The sequence below is a fragment of the Manis pentadactyla genome, chromosome 6 (assembly GCF_030020395.1).
Source record: "Manis pentadactyla isolate mManPen7 chromosome 6, mManPen7.hap1, whole genome shotgun sequence".
Classification (NCBI taxonomy): domain Eukaryota; kingdom Metazoa; phylum Chordata; class Mammalia; order Pholidota; family Manidae; genus Manis; species Manis pentadactyla.
In genome coordinates, this window is record NC_080024.1 from 119311188 (window position 1) to 119335389 (window position 24202).

Sequence of the window (24202 nt, forward strand, 5' to 3'; positions counted from 1 at the left end):
CCACATTCTGCAATTAACATTTATCCTGCATGTTTTGGTGCCCTGAAACCTACACATGATGACCTGAAACCACAAGTTGTGATAATGACTCTAATTGTCTTTACGAACTTAAGTACTGTGAAAAGATACTTGGCTTCCTGATTGATAAAACAGCTAAGCTGAAGCTGATTTTCCTTTCCTTTCCTTTGGTGACTTCTTCTTCAGATTCTGTACATTTCATGCTTTGCAAAAATAAGATAAGGAATATGCCAATAGGTGTTCAATTTGCTGTATAATCTTTAATATAATTACAGGACTCTTGGTGGTTCAAAGGGTAAAGAATATCAGTATTACCTATCTGCTTCTTATGTCTGTATTTACCAATCCTTCCACTAACCAATCTTACCCCAAACTGTACATGGGATCACCTGATGACAAATGATCTTATTTATCAATGTAATCCCTGACCCAAGTCACTGTGTATCCTTCAAAAGATGTACATATTCCCCAAACCATACCAAATTAATAAGTTAGGAAGCAGAACCATTACATTGTATCAATCTGCTCATTAGAGTGTATTCTTTAGTATGGCACTGGAGAAAGTGTACTAATTGAAGAACAAGTCACACCAATTAAGTCACTTGAATTTTAGGGTCTCAACTGCAATATTAGTGCAATGACTATATAGCCTAATTTGCAAAGTACAATCCCAGTGTATACCTCAAAATTACTAACATACCCTTAATATAACATCCTCAGAGGCTTCCTGTGAGTCTCTGGCCCCAACTTTCTTGTCAACCTATCAATATAAAACCTGGGTTTAGGTGTGTGTGTGTTTAATAACACCTTACTTAACATATGTTGATTCATTAACACTAAGCTCACAGCCAGCTACACTATAAGTCATCCCTGAATGAAGCTTATCTAATTAACAGTATTTTCTCCTTTAAGGCATATCACAGCTTTCTTGCCCTTTAGAACACTAGACCATACTTTTCAGCATTATGTCTGAAGGACATTTTAAACAGCAAAATCACCAACAAAAGGCACAAAAATATCTAAAATGTGGCACTAAAATTACTGCACAAAGGACAATTGTTTATAGTTTGAGAGTTGAAACAAGAAAGCAGAGCTTCACCTTCTTGGACCTCAAATGGGACAGTGTGTGTCAGGTAGCTCAAGATTCTCACCTCTGAGCATGTCTACACATGACCCCAGGGGCACCAGGAGTACTGATGTTAGGGTTAGAGACATTTAATAAATGGGTACATTTACAAATACACACTCCATAAGTTGTGATGATCACTCTAATTGTCCTTACCAACTTAAGTCCTGTGAAAAGATACTTGACTTCCTGATTGATAAAACAGCTAAGCTGAAGCTGATTTTCCTTTCCTTTGGTGACTTCTTCTTCTTCAGATTCTGTACATTTCATGCTTTGCAAAATAAGATAAGGAATATGCCAATAGGTGTTCAATTTGCTGTATAATCTTTAATATAATGAATTATCCTAATGATATTAAAATTAATAGCATCATTGATAGGTTTAAAACATTTTGGTCTCCCAACAGAGCTTCATTTCAACATACTTAGAATGTTCATTCACTTACCAACAATACTGAGTATTGAATATTGTGAAAGTATAAACTCTAAACAAATACAAGTTGGTATTTATATGGTCTTAAAATGGTCTTAACAGTCCAAAGATACATAAACAGAAATCTTTCCTAAGTTTCCACACATGACCTAGAAAATATTACTTTCCTAAATTCACGTTTTATGAATTGGTTCAATCTCATGTATATTATTTAATTGATACACTACACTTATACAATTAAAAATTAATTTCTACAAAGTGAGTCATGAGATTAACTCTGGTAAAGATAGCTTTAGACATCTTTAAATAAAATTAAGTACAATGAATATCCTTTAAGGTGTACATTTATCTAAACTTTAAGATTACTCCAATGGGTGTATTTTTCCAAATTCCTAATTTCTTTTATTTTTTTAGGCATAAAAACCTCTGAAGAATTTTGCTTCATACCCCATCCAGTACTCCAATCGGTCAACAACACTATTTACACTAATTCACTTCTGGTAAGTTATGAGACAGTCTATACAAATCTTGGCTTAAAGGATACGTAGTTTCAAACTCAACTCCAAAGAACTGATCAATTAAACTTTTCTTTTTAGAAGGTGTCACTGCTGATGCAGATGAAGAATCTGTCTGCAAAAATTCAAATGAAATAAAAAGTATCAATTTTACTTTATAACGTGTATTTCCTACCACACAATCTAGTTTAGTAATACATACTTAAGCTTTTCAAGATGTAATCCCGCTCTGTAAAATCCTTCTACTATTCAAAACACATTACCAAAAGACTACAGGTGCTTGATAGTATCAATTAAGTTTAATAAATAATTCATTGAATTCAAACATAAAATGCAAACTTTCAAATTCTAACTACAGATAAGCACCTAAAGTAGTCAAGCACACATCTATCTAAAGAAGATGAATTTGTTTCAAGCCTTTGGTGGGGGTGGGGTATCAGGTATAATGAAAGTCTATAATCACAAATATATTTCAATTACCTCTTTAACAGAATCGTCTTCTATGGCTTCCAATTTCTGTTGCAATACTCGCATCATTTGTATCCAACATTCATTGGCATCCTATAATTTTCAAAAAATGACACAATAATTCTGAATGTGACAGTGTTTGGTCTATAAAATCCTTCCAAAGCAATTATTGCTTCCTTAGGGAAGGGTAAGAAAGCTGTTTTTTTTTCCTTTATATAAGCCAAATTAGATATTATATGATCTTCGAAACAATGAAGACTTTAGAATAGTTTATTCATTCATTCAAGAGCTCCTAGTTATGCTAACCACTACTCTAGACATTAGGAATACAAAACATGAACAAAATAGAAGTCTTAATGGGGGACATACACAAAATGTAACATAAATTCAAATAAGGAGAAGAGTTATAAGGGAAAATGATGTGATACAGGAGCCAAAAGTGATTAGGAAAACAGAAGTGTGCTATTTCGATAGCCAAGGAAAGTCTCTCTGATGCCTTGACATTTGAACTGTGAGACATGAAAGAGGTGAGGAAGCAAGCCACATACTTAGCTAAGAACCAAGGAACAAGGCCAAGGCCCTCAGAAACAGGAGACTTGGAGGATTTAAAAAATAGCAAAGAAGCCAGTATATCTGCAGAGAAGAGAAGGAAGGGGAGAGTGACATATGATGAGCTAGAGAGGTTGCCAGGAGCTAGATTACTTTGGACTGGGATAGGAAATCACCAGGAGATACTGAACAAGGGATCAACATAATCTTTCTTTACATTTTAAAAAGGAGTCTAGGGGCTGTGTTGGAGAAACACAACAGAAGGACAAAGGCAGAAGCAAGGTGATCAGATAGCAGACTATTGCACATTCTAGGAAAGAGTTAATGGTGCTGTGAACTAGAAAGGACTGATACTGCATTTCCAAATACACTCCAATAAAAATGAAAACCATAGAACCTTGTCCTGATTACCTGTTGAAGATACTGTCCTTGTTCACCCTTCTCTGCAAACTGTGGAAAAGCCATGTGCAAAAATTGCAGTAGAATAATAGGTGGAATACTAGAAGAAGTTTTATCCATGGAATCAAACAAATCCCTAAGGGCTTAAAAACAAAGAAAACAGTGCCTTAGTAAAATAGTGACATTGATACATGCTACTGTAAATTCTCAATACAAAAAATTGTGTAATAAATATTTTTAATGTATCTATTCTTTTTGCAATTGTTAAGATTCCTAATTTTTTTTAAAAATCGTTTTTGAATCTTAAAAGAATCCATGAGAAGGCTTTATAATGCAATCACTAGCTATAAACAACTTCTGAGCCCTACCCCTCTTGTCTCTCCCCTGCCAGCCTTTGTTTTCCAAAACAAAGCAGGGTATATTCATTCAATACAGAGAACTCATAACCTCTGTCTAGGGATCAAACAGGCATGATGTTACTGTTCTGCCACTTCCATGAAAAGGCCATCAGGTCACCACTCCCAACCCACTTCTCCTCCCTTTAAGTTCATACTTGCTTGTCATCTATGGAACTCCTGACTGTTGAAATCTGGCTCCTTAAACATACTTCCTTACTTTTCTGAACAGCTAAGAACCAAACAGTGCTTTCTTTGGAATTTTTCCTCTGCTTATTCCCTCTCACCATTGCAAATCCCATGATCATGGATTCAGACCTACTCCTGGAGTTCAGAATACTTTTTCTCTGCTGACTTCCGGGCTATCACACCTTGCCCTTCCCTTTACTTAAGACAAGCTTGCCATCTAGCTTATCTTGACTTGTATTGTTTTGTTAACTAAGATCTGAAATGTTACTATTATACAGACTACAGCCCAGCAAACACATCTCAGCACAAATTGCTCAAAAAATGTTTCTGAATAAAACAACTAAACACAATATTTAAAGATATTTTTGGAGGGAAGGCTGAAATTAGGTATCACTAACAATCAATTTATTTTTAAAATAAAAAAGCCTAATTGTAGTAACACTTTAAAGTACATGCTCCTCAAAAAAAAGGTTTAATATACACCATGACAGAGCATCTAAAAGTATTTCATTAAGTTTAAAAGAAAAAAGTAAAAAATACACTACACATTAAGAGACTAATGAGATATGACATCAATAAATACAATGTGTGATCCTAAATTGGCTCCTGAAGCAAAAAAGAAAAACAACTTTGTAACAGGCAGTATTGGGTCAACAGGCAAAATTTAAAAGAAGTCTATATTTTACAGTACTACATCAGTGTTAAACTCCCAGATTTTGAAAATGCTAATTGTCTTGTGTTTACGAATGTCCTTATTCTTATAAAATACATAATGAAGTATTCAAGAATTAAAAGACATGACATCTGCAACTTATTTTTAAATGGTTCAGAAAAAAAGAACATGCATGGTAAAAAATGATAAACGAGGTATGACAAAAATAATTGGTAAGTTCCTGCAACTTATCTGTAAATTTAATTAAAAATAAAAATTTAAAACATATATATGAAAATCATATATATATACCTAAGAGAAATTAACACATGTTCACACAAAGATTTGTACACATTTAGTAGTATTTATAGTCAAAAAATGGAAACCACCCAGGTATCTATCAACGATGAAAGGAAAAATGAAAATGTGATATATTCAGCAAGAAAAATGAATGAACACCAATACATGCTACAATGTGGGTGAGGCTTGAAAACATTCTAAGTGAAATAAGCTAATCATAAAAGATCATACATTGTGTAATTTCATTTCTATCAGAAGTACAGAATTGGCAAATCTACAGAGATTGACAGATTAATGGTTGCACAGAGCTAGAAACTAGTGAGGGAACAACACGGTAATGGCTAAATGTTACCGAGCTTCTTTCTGGAGTGATGAAAATATTCTAAAATTGATAGTTGTGATGATCACACAACTTGTGATGAACTACATATACTAATAAACAATCAACTGTACAAAAATGTATGATATATGAATAATATTTCAAATAGAGCTGTTACTAAAAACCAAACAAAAACATAGCTGTAAAACTTTATCAACCTAGCCTGATGTGATGACTTTAGAGAGTACTCATTTGTAAAACTGTCCCAAAATGGAATAGGGGACATGGTCTCACAAAATGAAGAGGTAGTTATTTCTATCCTTTAAGAATTTGTTTCTCCTCATACCTCATATACACCACTTCCTTATACTAAAATCCATTAACCCTCTCTTTTATAATGATCACATCAACTATAATAAATCCTATCTCTGGATATCCCCAAGATATATTTATTAAAACAAACTAAAGTAAAAATTATAATTTAATCCAAAAATTTCAAAGATTGTTTTTAAAAAAGGATAGACATCACTGGATTACAACTTGGATAACAAATCCCAAGTTTTGCTTAAAGTACTCCACTTTTAATGAGGTAATGTTTTACAAAGCACATTTTTTAAACAGAAAGTACTAAACAAATTGTTGAGTTAAAAATAACATTTATTAATAACATAAATAAAATAACACTATACTCCCTCTCAAAAGTGAATATTTAAGATACTGACCTGCAGTAATATACTGTGCGGAAGCCATTTCCCCTGAAGCTCTCAAGGCACCTGCATACCTAGGCACATTAAGGCAGAATTAAATTATGAGGTTCAATACATTCTGAAACTCAAATGGGAAGAAACTAGTTAAAAGGAATTATGACATCTAATGAATGTTTCTCGAAGTTGGTCCCACCTATTCTCTTCTGTCTTGCTCCATTAAGAACTGTACTGGCAAAAAAAAGGAGCATAAAGAAAAGAGGAATTTAGATGAACAAAGCCTACTTCCAGTTCTTTCCCCTAGTCTAACTCATCTATGGTGTTTCCTGAAAACAGTGGGAAACAAAAAGTTCACATTTAATGTCCATTATTTACAAAAAATGAATAATATAATTTTAGAAATAACAAAAAGTACAGGATCAAAAACTTTAAATCAAAATCAATACACCAACATTCACCACCAACTTACTATATAACATTAAATTAAGTCACTTCAATTTCAAGCCAGGTTGCTAAATGAGGGGTTTCTATTGATTTATAAACTCACCTTCAAATTTATAATTTTCACAGTTACTTTACAACAGAATGGCCATCCAAATGAAATATTCACAGGACAGTATCTACCATACAATGTCATACAACAAAGGATCAGAAATTATCATTCAGACACTATCAAACATAGGGGGTGGGAGAAAGAATACATAGTCACTATAATTAAAACTATGGCTTTTCTGATTACAAACTATATGACAAAGCTATAATAATCAAAACAGTAAGGTCACAAAACTACATCAGCAAAACAGAATTAAAAGTCCAGAAATAAGGCTACCATCAGACTTCTCAACAGAAACCCTACAGACCAGAAGAGAATGGCATGATATATTTAATGCAATGAAACAGAAGGGCCTCGAACCAAGAATATCATATCCAGCACGATTATCATTTAAATATGAAGGAGGGATTAAAAAATTCCCAGACAAGCAAAAGTAGAGGGAATTTGCCTCCCACAAACCACCTCTACAGGGCATCTTATAGGGACTGCTCTAGATGGGAGCACTCCTAAAAAGAGCACAGAACAAAACACCCAACATATGAAGAAGGGAGGAGGAGGAAAAGAAGGGAGAGAAATAAAGAATCATCAGACTGTGTTTATAATAGCTCAATAAGCGAGTTAAGTTAGACAGTAAGATAATAAAGAAGCTAACCTTGAACCTTTGGTAACCACAAACTTAAAGCCTGCAATGGCAATAAGTACATATCTTTCAATAATCACCCTAAATGTAAATGGACTGAATGCACCAATCAAAAGACACAGAGTAATAGAATACATAAAAAAGCAAGACCCATCCATATGCTGCTTACAAGAGACTCACCTCAAACCCAAAGACACGCACAGACTTAAAGTCAAGGGATGGAAAAAAATATTTCATGCAAACAACAGAGAGAAAAAAGCAGGTGTTGCAATACTAGTATCAAACAACATAGACTTCAAAATAAAGAAATTAACAAAAGATAAAGAAGGAACATTACATAATGATAAAGGGCTCAGTCCAACAAGAGGATATAACCATTATAAAAATATATGCACCCAATACAGGAGCACCAATATATGTGAAACAAATACTAACAGAACTAAAGGACGAAATAGAACACAATGCATTCATTTTGGGAGACTTCAACACACCACTTACTCCAAAGGACAGATCCACCAGACAGAAAATAAGTAAGGACACAGAGGCACTGAACAACACACTAGAACAGATGGACCTAATAGACATCTACAGATCTCTACATCCAAAAGCAACAGGATACACATTCTTCTCAAGGGCACATGGAACATTCTACAGAATAGACCACATACTAGGCCACAAAAAGAGCCTCAGTAAATTCAAAAAGATTGAAATCCTACCAACCAACTTTTCAGACCACAAAGGCATAAAACTAGAAATAAATTTTACAAAGAAAACAAAAAGGCTCACAAACACATGGAGGCTTAACAACACACTCCTAAATAATCAATGCATCAATGACCAAATCAAAATGGAGATCCAGCAATATATGGAAACAAACAACAACAACTAAAAGCCAAAACTACTGTGGGATACAGCAAAAGCAGTCTTAAGAGGAAAGTATATAGCAATCCAGGCATATTTAACGAAGGAAGAATAATCCCAAATGAATGGTCTAATGTCACAAATAGCGAAATTGGAAAAAGAAGAACAAATGAGGCCTAAGGTCAGCAGAAGGAGGGACATAACAAAGATCAGAGAAGAAATAAATAAAATTGAGAAGAATAAAACAATAGCAAAAATCAAGGAAACTAAGAGCTGGTTCTTCGAGAAAATAAACAAAATAGATAAGCCTCTAGCCAGACTTATTAAGAGGAAAAGAGAGTCAACACACATCAACAGAATGAGAAACAAGAAAGGAAAAATCACGACAGACCCCACAGAAATACAAAGAATTATTAGAGGATACTATGAAAACCTATATGCTAACAAGCTGGTTGAAACCTAGGAGAAATGGACAATTTCCTAGAAAAATACAACCTTCCAAGACTGACCAAGGAAGAAACACAAAAGGTAAACAAACCAATTACGAGCAAAGAAATTGAAACGGTAATCAAAAAACTACCCAAGAACAAAACACCTGGGCCAGATAGATTTACCTAGGAATTTTATCAGACATACAGAGAAGACATACTACCCATCCTCCTTAAAGTTTTCCAAAAAACAGAAGAGGAGGGAATACTCCCAAACTCATTCTATGAAGCCAACATTACCCTAATACCAAAACCAGGCAAAGACCACACCAAAAAAGAAAACTACAGACCAATATCACTGATGAACGTAGATGCAAAAATACTCAACAAAATATTAGCATACCGAATTCAAAAATACATCAAAAGGATTGTGCACCATGACCAAGTGGGATTCATCCCAGGGATGCAAGGATGGTACAACATTCAAAAATCTATCAACATCATCCACCACATCAACAAAAAGAAAGACAAAAACCACATCATCATCTCCATAGATGCTGAAAAAGCACTCGATAAAATTCAACATCCATTCATGATAAAAACTCTCAAAAAATGGGCATAGAGGACAAGTACCTCAACATAATAAAGGCCATATATCATAAACCCACAGCCAACATCATACTGAACAGCGAGAAGCTGAAAGCTTTTCCTCTGCAATCAGGAAGAAGACAGGGATGCCCACTCTTCCCACTGTTATTCAACATAGTACTGGAGGTCCTAGAAACGGCAATTAGACAAAATGAAGAAATACAAGGAATCCAGATTGGTAAAGAAGTTAAACTGTCACTATTTGCAGATGACATGATATTGTACATAAAAAACCCTAACAACTCCACTCCAAAACTACAAGAAGTAATATCAGAATTCAGCAAAGTTGCAGGATACAAAATTAACACACAGAAATCTGTGGCTTTCCTATACACTAACAATAAACTAATAAAAAGAGAAATCAGGAAGACAATTCCATTCACAATAGCATCAAAAAGAATAAAATACCTAGGAATAAATCTAACTAAAGAAGTGAATGACCTATACTCTGAAAACTACAAGTCACTCTTAAGAGAAATTAAAGGGGACACTAACAAATGGAAACTCATCCCATGCTCGTGGCTAGGAAGAATTAATATCGTCAAAATGGCCATCCTGCCCAAAGCAATATACAGATTTGATGCAACCCCTATCAAATTACAGCAACATTCTTCAATGAACTGGAACAAATAATTCAAAAATTCATATGGAAACACCAAAGACACCGAATAGCAAAAGCAATCCTGAGAAAGAATAATAAAGTAGGGGGGATCTCACTCCCCAATTTCAAGCTCTACAATAAAGCCATAGTAATCAAGACAGTTTGGTACTGGCACAAGAACAGAGCCACAGACCAGTGGAACAGACTAGAGACTCCAGACATTAACCCAAACATATATGGTCAATTAATATTTGATAAAGGAGCCATGGACATACAATGGAGAAATAACAGTCTCTTCAACAGATGGTGCTGGCAAAACTGGACAGCTACATGTAGGAGAATGAAACTGGACCATTGTCTAACCCCATATACAAAAGTAAATTCAAAATGGATCAAAGACCTGAATGTAAGCCATGAAACCATTAAACTCATGGAAAAAAACATAGGCAAAAACCTCCTAGACATAAACATGAGCGACCTCTTCTTGAACATATCTCCCCAGGCAAGGAAAACAACAGCAAAAATGAACAAGTGGGACTATATTAAGCTGAAAAGCTTCTGTACAGCAAAAGATACCATCAATAGAACAAAAAGGAATCCTACAGTATTGGAGAATATATTTGAAAATGACAGATACGATAAAGGCTTGACATCCAAAATATATAAAGAGCTCACACGCCTCAACAAACAAAAGTCAAATAATCCAATTAAAAAATGGGCAGAGGAACTGAACAGACAGTTCTCCAAAAAAGAAATACAGATGGCCAACAGACACATGAAAAGATGCTCCACATCACTAATTATCAGAGAAATACAAATTAAAACTACAATGAGGTATCACCTCACACCAGTAAGGATGGCTGCCATCCAAAAGACAAACAACAACAAATGTTGGTAAGGCTGTGGAGAAAGGGGAACCCTCCTACACTGCTGGTGGGAATGTAAACTAGTTCAACCATTGTGGAAAGCAGTATGGAGGTTCATCAAAATGCTCAAAACAGACTTACCATTTGACCCAGGAATTGCTCTCCTAGGAATTTACCCTAAGAACGCAGCAATCAAGTTTGAGAAAGACCAATGCACCCCTATGTTTATCGCAGCACTATTTACAATAGCCAAGAATTGGAAACAACCTAAATGTCCATCGGTAGATGAATGGATAAAGAAGATGTGGTACATATACACAATGGAATACTACTCAGCCATAAGAAGAGGGCAAATCCTACCATTTGCAGCAACATGGATGGAGCTGGAGGGTATTATGCTCAGTGAAATAAGCCAAGCGGAGTAAGAGAAATACCAAATGATTTCACTCATCTGTGGAGTATAAGAACAAAGGAAAAACTGAAGGAACAAAACAGCAGCGGACTCACAGAACCCAAGAATGGACTAACAGAGGATCAAATCCTAATTTGGCTACCCAGAAAATGAACTAAGATGCGATATGAAGAAGAACTTCCAACATCAGCACTCTCTGGAAGAGTCCTACCAGAAGAGGATCATCAAAAAACCTCAACAAAGATCCAGGTGATGCTGCAGTTGTAGCTGCATTCACCCCAGTGGTTCCTGGAATTGCCATTGGAATGAAGAAGGAGATATCTAAGTTGGCCTGTGCATACAGTAAAACAACAAATTTGACTGGATCTACACTGTTGGAACTCAACCAAGAATTAGGAGAAGTGCAAGTTCTAGCACTCCAAAATCTTACAACTACAGACTATCTACTGTTAAAAGAACATATGGGATGTGAACAGTTCCCAGGAATGGCCTGTTTTAATTTGTCTGATTTCTCTCAGATTGTTCAAGTACAGTTGGACAATATCCATCATATCATAGGCAAATTTTCACAAATGCCTAGGGTGCCTAACTGGTTTTCTTGGCCTCACTGGAGATGGCTGGTAATTATAGATCTGCTTTGGTTATGTAACTGTATTCCTGTTATGTTAATGTGTGTATACAATTTAATTAGTAGTTTAAAACCTATACATGCTTAAATTACTCTACAAGAACATATATCAAAGAAATAATCAATCTTCCCATGTTTTCTTCCGTTTGCTACCTCTATAGCTTTTCTACTTCCTTCCTAATTACAACCCTTAAATAGAATTCGTGCGTCATATTGAATTTACCGAGTATTATAATTCCTCCAAGTGCTAAAGATACCTCAAGACAAATGCTGGGCGTAGAAGCCACAGGGCATAAATATGCAAAGAAGTAAAAGGCTAACCTTTTCAAACAGTATGGCTTCTCTCTCACTTACCAACTTTACATTTTCCTGTATGGCCCCGGAAGATGACTGGTTAGCCAGGGACGGGTAAGATTCCTCAAGGGAGGAACAACCTAAGACAGGCACAGTCGCAGGAGGGCCATCAGGTGAGAAATTGGGGATCAACAGAGGTGAGGCTTAGAACCTCACCCCCCCTGTTCTGAGAGAAATCTTCTGCATACGTGGATGTCTTATTGCCCTTGTCTAGCTTGGATTAACACATAGTCTACAGGCACACACCTGATCATCTACATTTGCTCTCTTACAACACTATACTAAGTTTTCTACCTTTATCTTACATCTACCTACCACTTCAGCATTTTATTAAAAATAATAATAATAATAATAAAGGGAGAAATGTGGGATCCACATATAAATCAAGTATAAAAATCAAACGAATATTCATATTTGACCTGATTGTTTATAGTTCATAATGCGTTATCAAAACTGAAAGTTCCTGTGATGACTGCCCTTGCACTGTTCACCATGTAAGAACTTATTCACTATGTAAGAATTTGTTCACCATGTAAGAAGTTGTTCATTATACTTTAGAAGATTGGAGACTGTTGAGAATTAGACTTGGGGTTTATTAATGATTGTGCATTGAGTCCCCTATACAGAATTTTATTGTTGTTAACAACCATTTGTTCAATAAATATAAGATATGCCCTCTCAAAAAATTAAAAATTAAAAATTAAAAAATTAAAAAATTAAAATATTTTTTTAAAAATTGAGAAGAATAAAACAATAGAAAAAAATCCGTGAAACCAAGAGCTGGTTCTTTGAGAAAATAAACAAAATAAATAAGCCTCTAGCCAGACTTATTAAGGGAAAAAGAGAATCAACACACATCAACAGAATCAGAAACGAGAAAGGAAAAATCACGACAGACTCCACAGAAATACAAAGAATTATTAGAGAATACTATGAAAACCTATATGCTAACAAGCTGGAAACCTAGAAGAAATGGACAACTTTCTAGAAAAATACAACCTTCCAAGACTGACCAAGGAAGAAACACAAAATCTAAACAAACCAATTACGAGCAAAGAAATTGAAGCGGTAATCAAAAAACTACCCAAGAACAAAACCCCCGGGCCAGATGGATTTACCTCGGAATTTTATGTGACATACAGAGAAGACATAATACCCATTCTCCTTAAAGTTTTCCAAAAAATAGAAGAGGAGGGAATACTCCCAAACTCATTCTATGAAGCAAACATCACCCTATTACCAAAACCAGGCAAAGCCCCACAAAATAAGAAAATTACAGACCAATATCCTTGATGAACATAGATGCAAAAATCCTCAACAAATTATTAGCAAACTGAATTCAAAAATATATGGAAAGGGTCATACACCATGACCAAGTGGGATCCATCCCAGGGATGCAAGGATGGTACAACATTTGAAAATCCATCAACATCATCCACCACATAAACAGAAAGAAGGACAAAAACCACATGATCATCTCCATAGATGCTGAAAAAGCATTTGACAAAATTCAACATCCATTCATAATAAAAACTCTCAGCAAAATGGGAATAGAGGGTAAATTTGAAGGAGGTATTAAACAATTTTCATATAAGCAAAAATTGAGGGAATTTACATCCCACAAACCATCTCTACAGTGTATTTTAAAAGGACTGCTATAGGTGGAAGTGTTCCTAAGGCTAAATAGCTATCACCAGAGAAAATAAAACCATAGTAGAGGAAGTAGAAAAATTAATTACTAAGGAAATACAAAATTAAATCAATTATTCACAAAGTCAGTCAAGAGATACACAAAGAATACAGAATATGACATCTAATATATAAAGAGTGGAGGAGGAATAAAAAGGGAGAAAAAATAAAGAACCCTTAGATTGTGTTTGAAACAGCATAATAAGCAAGTTAAGTTAGACTGTTAGATAGTAAAGAAGCTGCCTTTGAACCTTTGGAACCATGAACCTAAAGCACTGTAATGGCCATAAGTACATACCTATCAATAATCACCCTAAATGTAAATGGACTGAATGCACTAATCAAAAGACATAGAGTCACTGAATGGATTAAAAAACAAGGCCCATCTATAAGCTGCCTACAAGAGACTCACTTCAAACCCAAAGACATACACAGCCTAAAAGTGAAGGGATGGAAAAAGGTGTTTCGTGCTAATAGGGAGAAAAAAGCAGGAGCTGCAGTACTTGTATCAGACAAAATAAATGTCAAAGGAAAGCAACAAGAGACAAAGAAGGACATTACATAATGATAAAGGGGTCAGCCCAACAAGAGGATATAACCATTATAAATACCTATGCACCCAACATAGGTGCACTTAAATATACGAAACAAATACTAACAGAATTATAGGGGGAAACAGAATGCAATGCATTCATTTTAGGAGACTTCAACACTCCACCCACTCCAAAGGACAAATCAACCAGACAGAAAATAAGGAAACAGAGGCGCTGAACAACACATTAGAGCAGATGGACCTAACAGACATCTACAGAACACTCCATCCAAAAGCAGCAGGATATACATTCTTCTCTAGCGCATGTGGAACATTTTCCAGAATAGATCACATACTAGGCCACAAAAAAAGCTTCAGAAAGATTGAAATTGTGCCAACCAGGTTCTCAGACCACAAAGGTAAGAAACTAGAAATAAATTATTCAAGGAAAATAATAAAGTTGCTGCTTTACATTACTGCTGCTCTACTGAATTTTACTTCTAATTATAGAGTAACATGGGTAAGTAATTATTTCTACATTTATTGCAAAAGTTACACTAATTAATTATCAATTTTTCTAAGCAACTCAGAACAGGAAAATCATAATTTGATACCATCCTCAAAAAACTCTCAATATTATACCAAGTATACACTTAATTCCTAATTAAGATAAAACCATCCAATAAGCAAAGGAACATTGACAATGAAGTTTACAAAGAAAAACTTAAGAAACAGGAGGAATTGACAGCAATACTGAATGATTTGACAGAAATAATGAGAGGTTTTACAGACACAAGGACCAAGAGAGTAACTCTGAACTTACTGTCTATTATACCTCACTGTCTACAAAAAAATGATGTCTTGACTTTCAATGATCTGTGAAATAGTCACATCAATCAGTCATACCATCAGATCAACAAAAACACTGATCAACAGAAAAATGGATAATTATTTGCTAGTATATGCATACAATGGTACACTATGCAGTGTAAACATGAACAATCTACAACTACTCACACACAACACAGATAAACCAAAATAATGTCCCAAACCCAAATACACCCAATCTCTGTTTCTATTCATTAAGAGTTCAAAACAAGCAGTTAATCTACAAGGTTAAAAATCAGGTTAATATTAACAACTTGGAAAGAAGGGTCACGGAAATTATTAGGAAGGGACAAGTGAGGGGATTTCTGGAGTGGTGACAGGGTTCTGTTTATCTCTGTTGGTTACATGGAAGTATTTGTTTTGAGATAATTCTTTTGTACACTTTTCTGTATGTTACAATAATTAAAAGCAACCTTTGGACCAAAAGGAAAAATAGTGTTTTTTAAAAAATATCTCAACAGCCACCTCTAATGCTAGTAAACAACAGCAAAAACTCAGAATTAGAAACTTTTATTAGTACACAAGAACAAATAAATGATCCAAACATGCAGCTTAAGAAGTCAGAAAACAATAAAACAAGGAAAACAAAAATAAGAAATTAATACAAAGGTAGGATGAACCACACAACTGAAAGAATGGAGTGAGTAAATCGAACAGCTGATTCTGTGTAAAGTAAAATACACAAACCTAAGGCAAGGTAATTGAGGAGAAAAAAACAAATACAAGAAATGAAAATGGGGAAAAAAGATCCAAAAATAGAGGAATTCTTATGCTACAACAGCCTAAAGACATAAGGACAAATTCATAGGAAAACATAAATTATCAAAATTGGCTCGAAAAGACACAGAAAATGTACATGTAAAATGAAAAAAAAAGTTGGGTCCAGCCAATTTTATGATAAGGTCTGTTATGAAAAAGATCATTCTTATATGAACTTGAAAAGGAAAGTAAAACAACAATCTAGCAATTGCTAAAGAAAAATCTATATTGTACTTATGAAGAGCTGGCTTGCCAGTCTCCACTAAGACAAAAATATGGCCGTGTGGTACTGTCTTTAATGACTGACTGACATAATTTCCAAGGGTGACTTTTATTATGTACACTTTTCACTACCACATTACAATGAGGTTCCACTGTTGGGAAGCATCAAGAAAACCAGATTTTACCCATAGCTACAATTCTCTGCCCTCACTGCCTCTTCACCTAATCCAGTCTATTTCCCTCAGCTGTACTTTCTTTCTAGCCTTCACCATTATGCTCTCTAGAAACTGCCAAATAAAAAAATCTAAGTCTTCATGATGATCTTCAGCATATCCAGTTGCAAAACACCTTACATGGAATTCTTCTTTTTTCTTTCATTCCTATCTTATCAGTGCCATTTTTTCCAAAGACCTACAACCCCATCCATGTCATCTTGTACCACTTAAGTTAGTAAGTACAAAGGCTTCCACCCTCTTACAAAAACTTATAATTCAAAAAATAATTCATTTGGTTTCAAGAAAACAGAATCAAAAGATAAAAACCCTGCTTATACAAAACTCAGAAAAGTAACTTCAAAACATGAAAGAGAGCTCTCCTTGGAATAAACATTTATGAAGTATCCCAGACAAAAAAAAGTAAAGAGGAAATTTTGGGAGAAAGGTAAGTCTGTCCCAAGCAGCCACTCTCTATAACAGGGAGCTGCCCCAGCAAGTACTCATTTGGATAATTTGCAACCAGGACATAAGAAAAAGAGCATGTTGCATAAGATGAGTACACAATCCTCAAACAAATGAGGGAAGACCTATCATTATTTAAAGAGAACAGAGTTAAAAGGACCAAACAAGAAAAAAACCTTTAAATTCAGAGTCTCAGAAATAAAAGGAGTCATATCCAAAAGCTTAGAACAGAAGGTTATGATAAACAAGTAGTTATGAAACAAAGCTAATGTATAAATGAGCAAAACATAAAACAGAATAGAGGCATTCTCCCAGAATATAACACATAAAAAGTGCAGAGGAACAAAAAGGGACATGAAAAAGACATTCAGAAATTCTAATATTTAGAATATAAGAGAAAGCTAGGTAAAAAGAGGAGAAGCAGTACCTGAAGAAATAATAGCCAAGAATGTCCCAGAGTTTAGAACAAGAGTTCTCAGACTGAGAGTGCCCACTTACCAATAAGTAATATAAATGAGTGAAACCCCCACACTTACACTGTTAGAAAACTTTGAAAAATGAAAACAAAGAGAAAACTACAAAAGTTATTAACAAAAAAGGTTAAGAAGCAAGACTGATATTAGACCTCACATCTGTCACCATGGGCACACTAAAATAGAGAATTTACTAATCTCTGAGGGAAAAAAAGTTGATTTTAACCTTTCCCATCAAAGCAGTCTGAAATTGCTGTTTAGTTAAGAGTCTTTCTCAATTACACTCTAAGTCCTAGAAGTAAGTACTGTGTTTTATTCACTCATAATACATTAGCTACAACCTAGACAGTTTGACTAGACAACATAAATACCTGAGAGGTATTCACTTTAGAGAAATTTAGAAAACCTTCAGTCATTCTCAGGTTTCTGCATAATCCTTCTCTCTCCTCTCTACTGCTCAGTTCTATCAAAGCATTTCACAAGCCACTAAGGGTAAAAAAGAGTCAACATTCATAAGGCTGTCTAAAATTTCAAGCTGCAGTTTAGAATTATATCTTACACTAAGAATTGGTAATTTGTATACCTAAACAGTTATAATAAATTTAGTCAGAATTAAGTTACTTTTTTAAAGTTACACATTTATACTCACTTATAGACTACAGACTATTTCACAGGTTTTTAAAACATGGATAATTATTTATTCTCTTTTCTTTTATATAGTGATACAAGAACATAGTTCCATTTCTTTTTAAAACCATTTTCACTGGCATGGGAGAGGCACACAAATCAATGCACTTAGTTCTAGACTAGAATTCGAAGTCCAAAATTAAATTTTACCTATGATACACATTATGGGCAACTGATTTTTACCAAAGGTCCTAAAACAATTCAACAGGAAAAATTAGTCTTTTTAACAAACAGTACTAGAAGAAATGGACATCCACATGCAAAAAATGGGATGGGACACCTATCTCCTACTATACATGAAAATTTACTAAAAATGTTTCATTGACCTAAATGTAAGAGCTAAAACTATATAACTAAAAAAAAAAAACAACAACAAAGGAGTAAATTGTTTGTGACATAGATTAGGCAATGATTTCTCATATATGACAAAAAAACACAAGGCAACAAAAGAAAAATGAGAACTACACCAAAATTTAAAACTCCGTGCTACAAACGATACCATCAAAAAAGTAAAAAGACACTTTTTAAACTGAAGAAAATATTTGCAAATTATCTATCTGAAAAGGGATTTTTATCCAGAATATATAAAGCACACTAACTATAACTGAATAATAAAAAGTAATCATTGAAAACATAGGCAAAAGATTCAAAAAGACATTTCTCCAAAGAAGATGTACAAATGGCCAATAAGCACATGAAAAAAAGATGCTCAATATCACTAGTCATTAGATAAATGCAGACAAGAACCACACAAGATACCGCTTCATCCTTTGGATAGCTATTATCAGAGACACGATAACAAAACTGGAACAGAGGTAGAAAAATTGAAACTCTTACATTACTGGTGAGAATGTAAAATACTGCAACCACTTTGGAAAACAGTTTGGTAGTTCCTCAAAATGTTGTTTGACAATGAGTTACCATAAGACCAAGCAACCCATTCATAACTAAGAGAAATGGAAACAAAAATCTGCACAAAAATGTGTGAATATTCATAGCACATTATTCATTTAAAGCTACAAAGAGGAAACAATCTAAATGTTTATCAACTGATGAGTGGATAAACAAAATGTGCTATATCCACACAATGGGAAATTATTCAACCATAAATAAGAATAAAGCACTGATACATGCTACAACATGAATGAATCTAGAAAATATTATGGTTAAGTAAAAGAAGCCAGTCACAAAAGATCACATATTGTATGATTCCATTTTTATAGAATGTTCACAACAGGTAAATCCAAGATAGAAAATAGATTAATGTTACCTACAGCGGACGTGGGAAGGGTACAAGCAAGGAGTGACTGCTAATGAGTATGAGGTTCCGTACAGGGGGGAAAAATATTCTAGAATTAGACTGTGAGTTGGTTGCATAACCTTGTGAATATAATAAAGACCATTTAACCGAGTAAACTGTACAATAAATGAGTATCTCAATAAAACTATTAAAAATATATATATACATACATTAGGCAATGATTTACACACACACACACATACACTAACACTAACACTACCCACCCACATGTGAAATCTCCCTTACCTAAAAAAAGATTTATAACATTTCTCTTGTCTTACCTCTTAAGGGCATCTTTGAGTTCAGGCACAGAACGAATACACTGAACTGTGGCATTCATGTAACAAGTGTTACCAAGGTTTGTCAAGCCACATGGTAATTCCATCTGATAAGGAAAAGAATTAAATCATTTTTATAAAATAACATAGCATATATAAATCACTAAAATTTACACTCTGAAGTACAGTTTACCAACATACCAATTTATATATTCCACTTTCACCCTAAAGTAATAATATTTAATTTCTCCAATAAAAAATTTTCCTGCATCATGCTGAAAATTATTCTGTATCTTAATCTCTACTTGAAAATAAAAAGAACAATCACATCAGTCCTGTCTCCTTTGCAGGCTCATCATTAGACCAGGGTAGCAAAATACATAGAAATACTTCAACAAAACAAAACAAAACAAACATACAAAACAGATGCTGGGTGGCAGAATAAATAACATTTGATAAGTTTGTGTTGGCCAGTTTCTAATGCAGTATTACATTTAAATTAAGGATAAATTTTACGTATTTTCAACTTGGAAGGTTTTAAGAAGTTAAGTATCCTGGCATTTAAACCACTTAGTACCTCTTTGAGCCTATCTTCCCATAATATAATAGTAAATACTAAAAATAGTACTATCTGCCAAACACATAATTTATTATGGATATTAACTGATTTTATAATGAATTATCTGATTATAAACCTCCTTAAGCTAATTTCAAAAATACTTTTACTTACTGCTAAAAACATAATCTCAATATTAACAACTAAATCTTCAAAATATATGCTACCTTGCAAAAGATATCTTAGTAACTATACTTCTGAAAAGTAGTGATCAAATATATAAAATGGGGGGTGCCTTACAGCAGATGCTAGCTGTTCTTCTGTCATGTCTTCTACAAAGACAGTTTTAGCTGAGGGCTCCTCAGGAAGAGCATCTGCTGACCCCATCATTAGTAGAGTCATTCCCTGTTTAAAGAAAAAACTGATTTCATGAAAATGCTCTAAAGTTTATGTCCAATGAAAGGATCAAGACAGAGAAAAACACATAGTGCTTCTACTTGCCAGAAAAGGTAAATCTACAGAGACACAACATAGATTAGTGGCTGCTAGGACTGAAGTAGAAAGAGGGAGTGACTTTAAAAAGACAGGCATTTCTTCCTGGGATGACAGAAATGTTCTAAAATTAAATTGTGTGAAGGGTACACAACTCTGTCAATTACTAAAAATCAATGAATTGTTAAAAAAAAAAAAAAAGAAAGTACTGGGGTAGCTGCTTCAGCCCAGAGGTCAACTGCTTATCTGCAAAAGGGACTGAGGAAACTTCTTTGAGTGATGGAACTTCTATACCTTGACTGTGGTAGTGGTTCTACAACTGTATAAAATTAAACAAATTCACCAAACAGTACACAGAAAAACACGTGACCTTTATATAAATTATACCTCAACAGAGCTAACGTAAAAATAAATACTGTCATAAGTTGAGAAAGTTTACAACATTGGAGGGGAGGGAATTCTTCAATCATTAACATTTAGTGGCATCATTTTTTCCCTATAACAAATAAACTAAGCACTGATAAGATTCTGTGAATATCTACTGTGTAACTAATGACTGTCTACACTTGAATAGAAATAATTTGAGCACCAAAGTCTCCACTATTGAAAAACATCAAGCTAACTACATAATTTGTTCAAAATACTCAAGTTTACAATTCTACACATTATTAACCTAGGGAATACTCACATTCAATACATATGTCATATCCCATACAACACAATAACAATGATGACAGTCACCCTAAATCTCATAATCCTGAAATGTGAACATCTTACGCATTATCTTAATTGGAAGACATGAATACACGAGACAAAGAAAAGGGTACGGAGGTTTAAAAAAAAAAAGGCAGTAAGAGAAGATTAAAAATATCTAGATAAGGATTAAAATTAGGAATTTAATAAAGCCAACAACCTCATAACCTTAAGAGTACCTGTGTTATAATCCAAAAACCTTCATTCTATCATCTGTTATTGTTTATTTGAGCCTTCTATAAGATAATAGCAAAGCATTACTAAGCTATCACTGAAGAATCTTTTTCCATAACAAGTCTCAGGAAAACCCATTTAAAGAATATACTAGCAATAGCCACTTAGAAAACACAATAGGAAAAAAAGAATACCAACAAATATCTAAGATGACACATAACAAGAAATTGTAATACTTTAACAAGAAAAGAATAAAGTTTTAATTAGGGATATTTAAAAAACCTAAATAAAGGATATTACAGGTTTCTGGACTGGAAAAAAAAATCACTGTGGAGATGCACTAGATAAATTTAATGGAATTCCTTTTTATTTTTCCATTTTTATTTTATTTTTTTTATTTTTATTTTTATTTTATTTTATTTTATTTTGGTATCATTAATCTACAATTACAGAAAGAACATTATGTTTACTAGGTTCCCACCTTCACCAAGTCCCCCCCACATACACCTTCACAGTCACTGTCCATCTGCGTAGTAAGATGCTGTAAAATCACTACTTGTCTTCTCTGTGTTGAACAGCCCTCCCCGTGCCCCCTATGCACTATACATGCTAATCATAATGTCCTCTTTCTTTATCCCCACCCGTATCCCTCCCTTCCTACCCATCGTCCCCAGTCCCGTTCCCTATGATAACTATTAGTCCATTCTTGGGTTCTGTGATTCTGCTCCTGTTTTGTTCCTTCAGTTTTCCTTTGTTTTTATACTCCACAGATGAGTGAAATCATTTCGTACTTGTCTTTCTCCACCTGGCTTATTTCACTGAGCATAATACCCTCTAGCTCCATCCATGTTGTTGTGAATGGTAGAATCTCTTTTTTTCTTATGGCTGCATAATATTCCATTGTGTTTATGTACCACATCTTCTTTATCCATTCATCTACTGATGGACATTTAGGTTGCTTCCATATCTTGGCTATTGTAAATAGTGCAGAGATAAACATAGGTGTGCATCTGTCTTTTTCAAACTGGAGTGCTGCATTCTCAGGGTAAATTACTAGAAGTGGAATTCCTGGGTCAAATGGTATTTCTATTTTGAGCTTTTTGAGGAACCTCCATACTGCTTTCCACAATGGTTGAACTTATTTACATTCCCACCAGCAGTGTAGGAGGATTCCCCTTTCTCCACAACCTTGCCAACATTTGTTGTTTGTCTTTTGGATGGTGGTGATCCTTACTGGTGTGAGGTGATATCTCATTGTGGTTTTAATTTGCATTTCTCTGATGATTAGCGATGTGGAGCATCTTTTCATGTGCCTGTTGGCCATCTGGATTTCTTCTTTAGAGAACTGTCTATTCAGCTCCTCTGCCCATTTTTTAATTGGATTATTTGCTTTTTGTTTGTTGAGGTGAGTGAGCTCTTTATATATTTTGGATGTCAATCCTTTATCGGATCTGTCATTTATGAATATGTTCTCCCATACTGTAGGACACCTTTTTGTTCTATTGATGGTGTCCTTTGCTGTACAGAAGCTTTTTAGTTTGATATAGTCCCACTTGTTCATTTTTGCTTTTGTTTCCCTTGCCCGGGGAGATATGTTCATGAAGAAGTCACTCATGTTTATGTCCATGAGATTTTTGCCTATGTTTTATTCTAAGAATTTTATGGTTTCATGACTTACATTCAGGTCTTTGATCCATTTGGAGTTTACTTTTGTGTATGGGATTAGACAGTGATCCAGTTTCATTCTCTTACATGTAGCTGTCCAGTTTTGCCAGCACCATCTGCTGAAGAGACTGTCATTTCCCCATTGTATGTCCATGGCTCCTTTATCATATATTAATTGGCCATATATGTTTGGGTTAATGTCTGGAGTCGCTATTCTGTTCCATTGGTCTGTGGCTCTGTTCTTGTGCCAGTACCAAATTGCCTTGATTACTGTGGCTTTGTAGTGGAGCTTGAAGTTGGGGAGTGAGATCCCCCCCCCTTTATTCTTCCTTCTCAGGATTGCTTTGGCTATTCGGGGTCTTTGTTGTTCCCATATGAATTTTTGAACTATTTGTTCCAGCTCATTGAAGAATGCTGTTGGTAATTTGATAGGGATTGCATTGAATCTGTATATAGTTTTGGGCAGGATGGCCATTTTGACAATATTAATTCTTCCTAGCCAGGACCATGGGATGAATTTCCATTTGTTAGTGACCTCTTTAACTTCTCTTAAGAGTGTCTTGTAGTTTTCAGGGTATAGGTCTTTCACTTCCTTGTTTAGGTTTATTCCTAGGTATTTTGTTCTTTTTGATGCTATTGTGAATGGAATTGTTTTCCTGATTTCTCTATTAGTTCATTGTTAGTGTATAGGAAAGCTACAGATTTCTGTGTGTTAATTTTATATCCTGCAACTTTGCTGAATTCCGATATTCGTTCTAGTAGTTTTGCAGTGGAGTCTCTAGGGTTTTTTATGTACAATATCATGTCATCTGCAAATAGTGACAGTTTGACTTCTTTACCAATCTGGATTCCTTGTATTTATTTGTTTTGTCTGATTGCCGTGGCTAGGACCTCCAGTACCACATTGAATAACAGTGGGGAGAGTGGGCATCCCTGATCTTGTTCCTGATCTGAGAGGAAAAGCTTTCAGCTTCTCGCTGTTTACTATGATATTGGCTGT

The 24202-nt window shown here is 34.5% G+C and overlaps 1 protein-coding gene across 2 annotated transcripts in view; it reads right to left on the minus strand.

The window, feature by feature from the left end:
- USP14 (ubiquitin specific peptidase 14) overlaps window positions 1-24202 on the minus strand; it is an 84479-nt gene that overhangs the window by 32548 nt on the left and 27729 nt on the right. For both annotated transcript variants that reach the window (XM_036905812.2, XM_036905813.2), the window contains exons 4-10: window positions 20419-20523; window positions 19566-19669; window positions 6085-6143; window positions 3520-3650; window positions 2572-2652; window positions 2121-2206; window positions 1301-1415 (exon numbers count right to left, since the gene is read on the minus strand). In XM_036905812.2, coding sequence (XP_036761707.1) covers window positions 1301-1415; window positions 2121-2206; window positions 2572-2652; window positions 3520-3650; window positions 6085-6143; window positions 19566-19669; window positions 20419-20523 — 681 coding nt within the window. The remainder of the gene's footprint in view (window positions 1-1300; window positions 1416-2120; window positions 2207-2571; window positions 2653-3519; window positions 3651-6084; window positions 6144-19565; window positions 19670-20418; window positions 20524-24202) is intronic.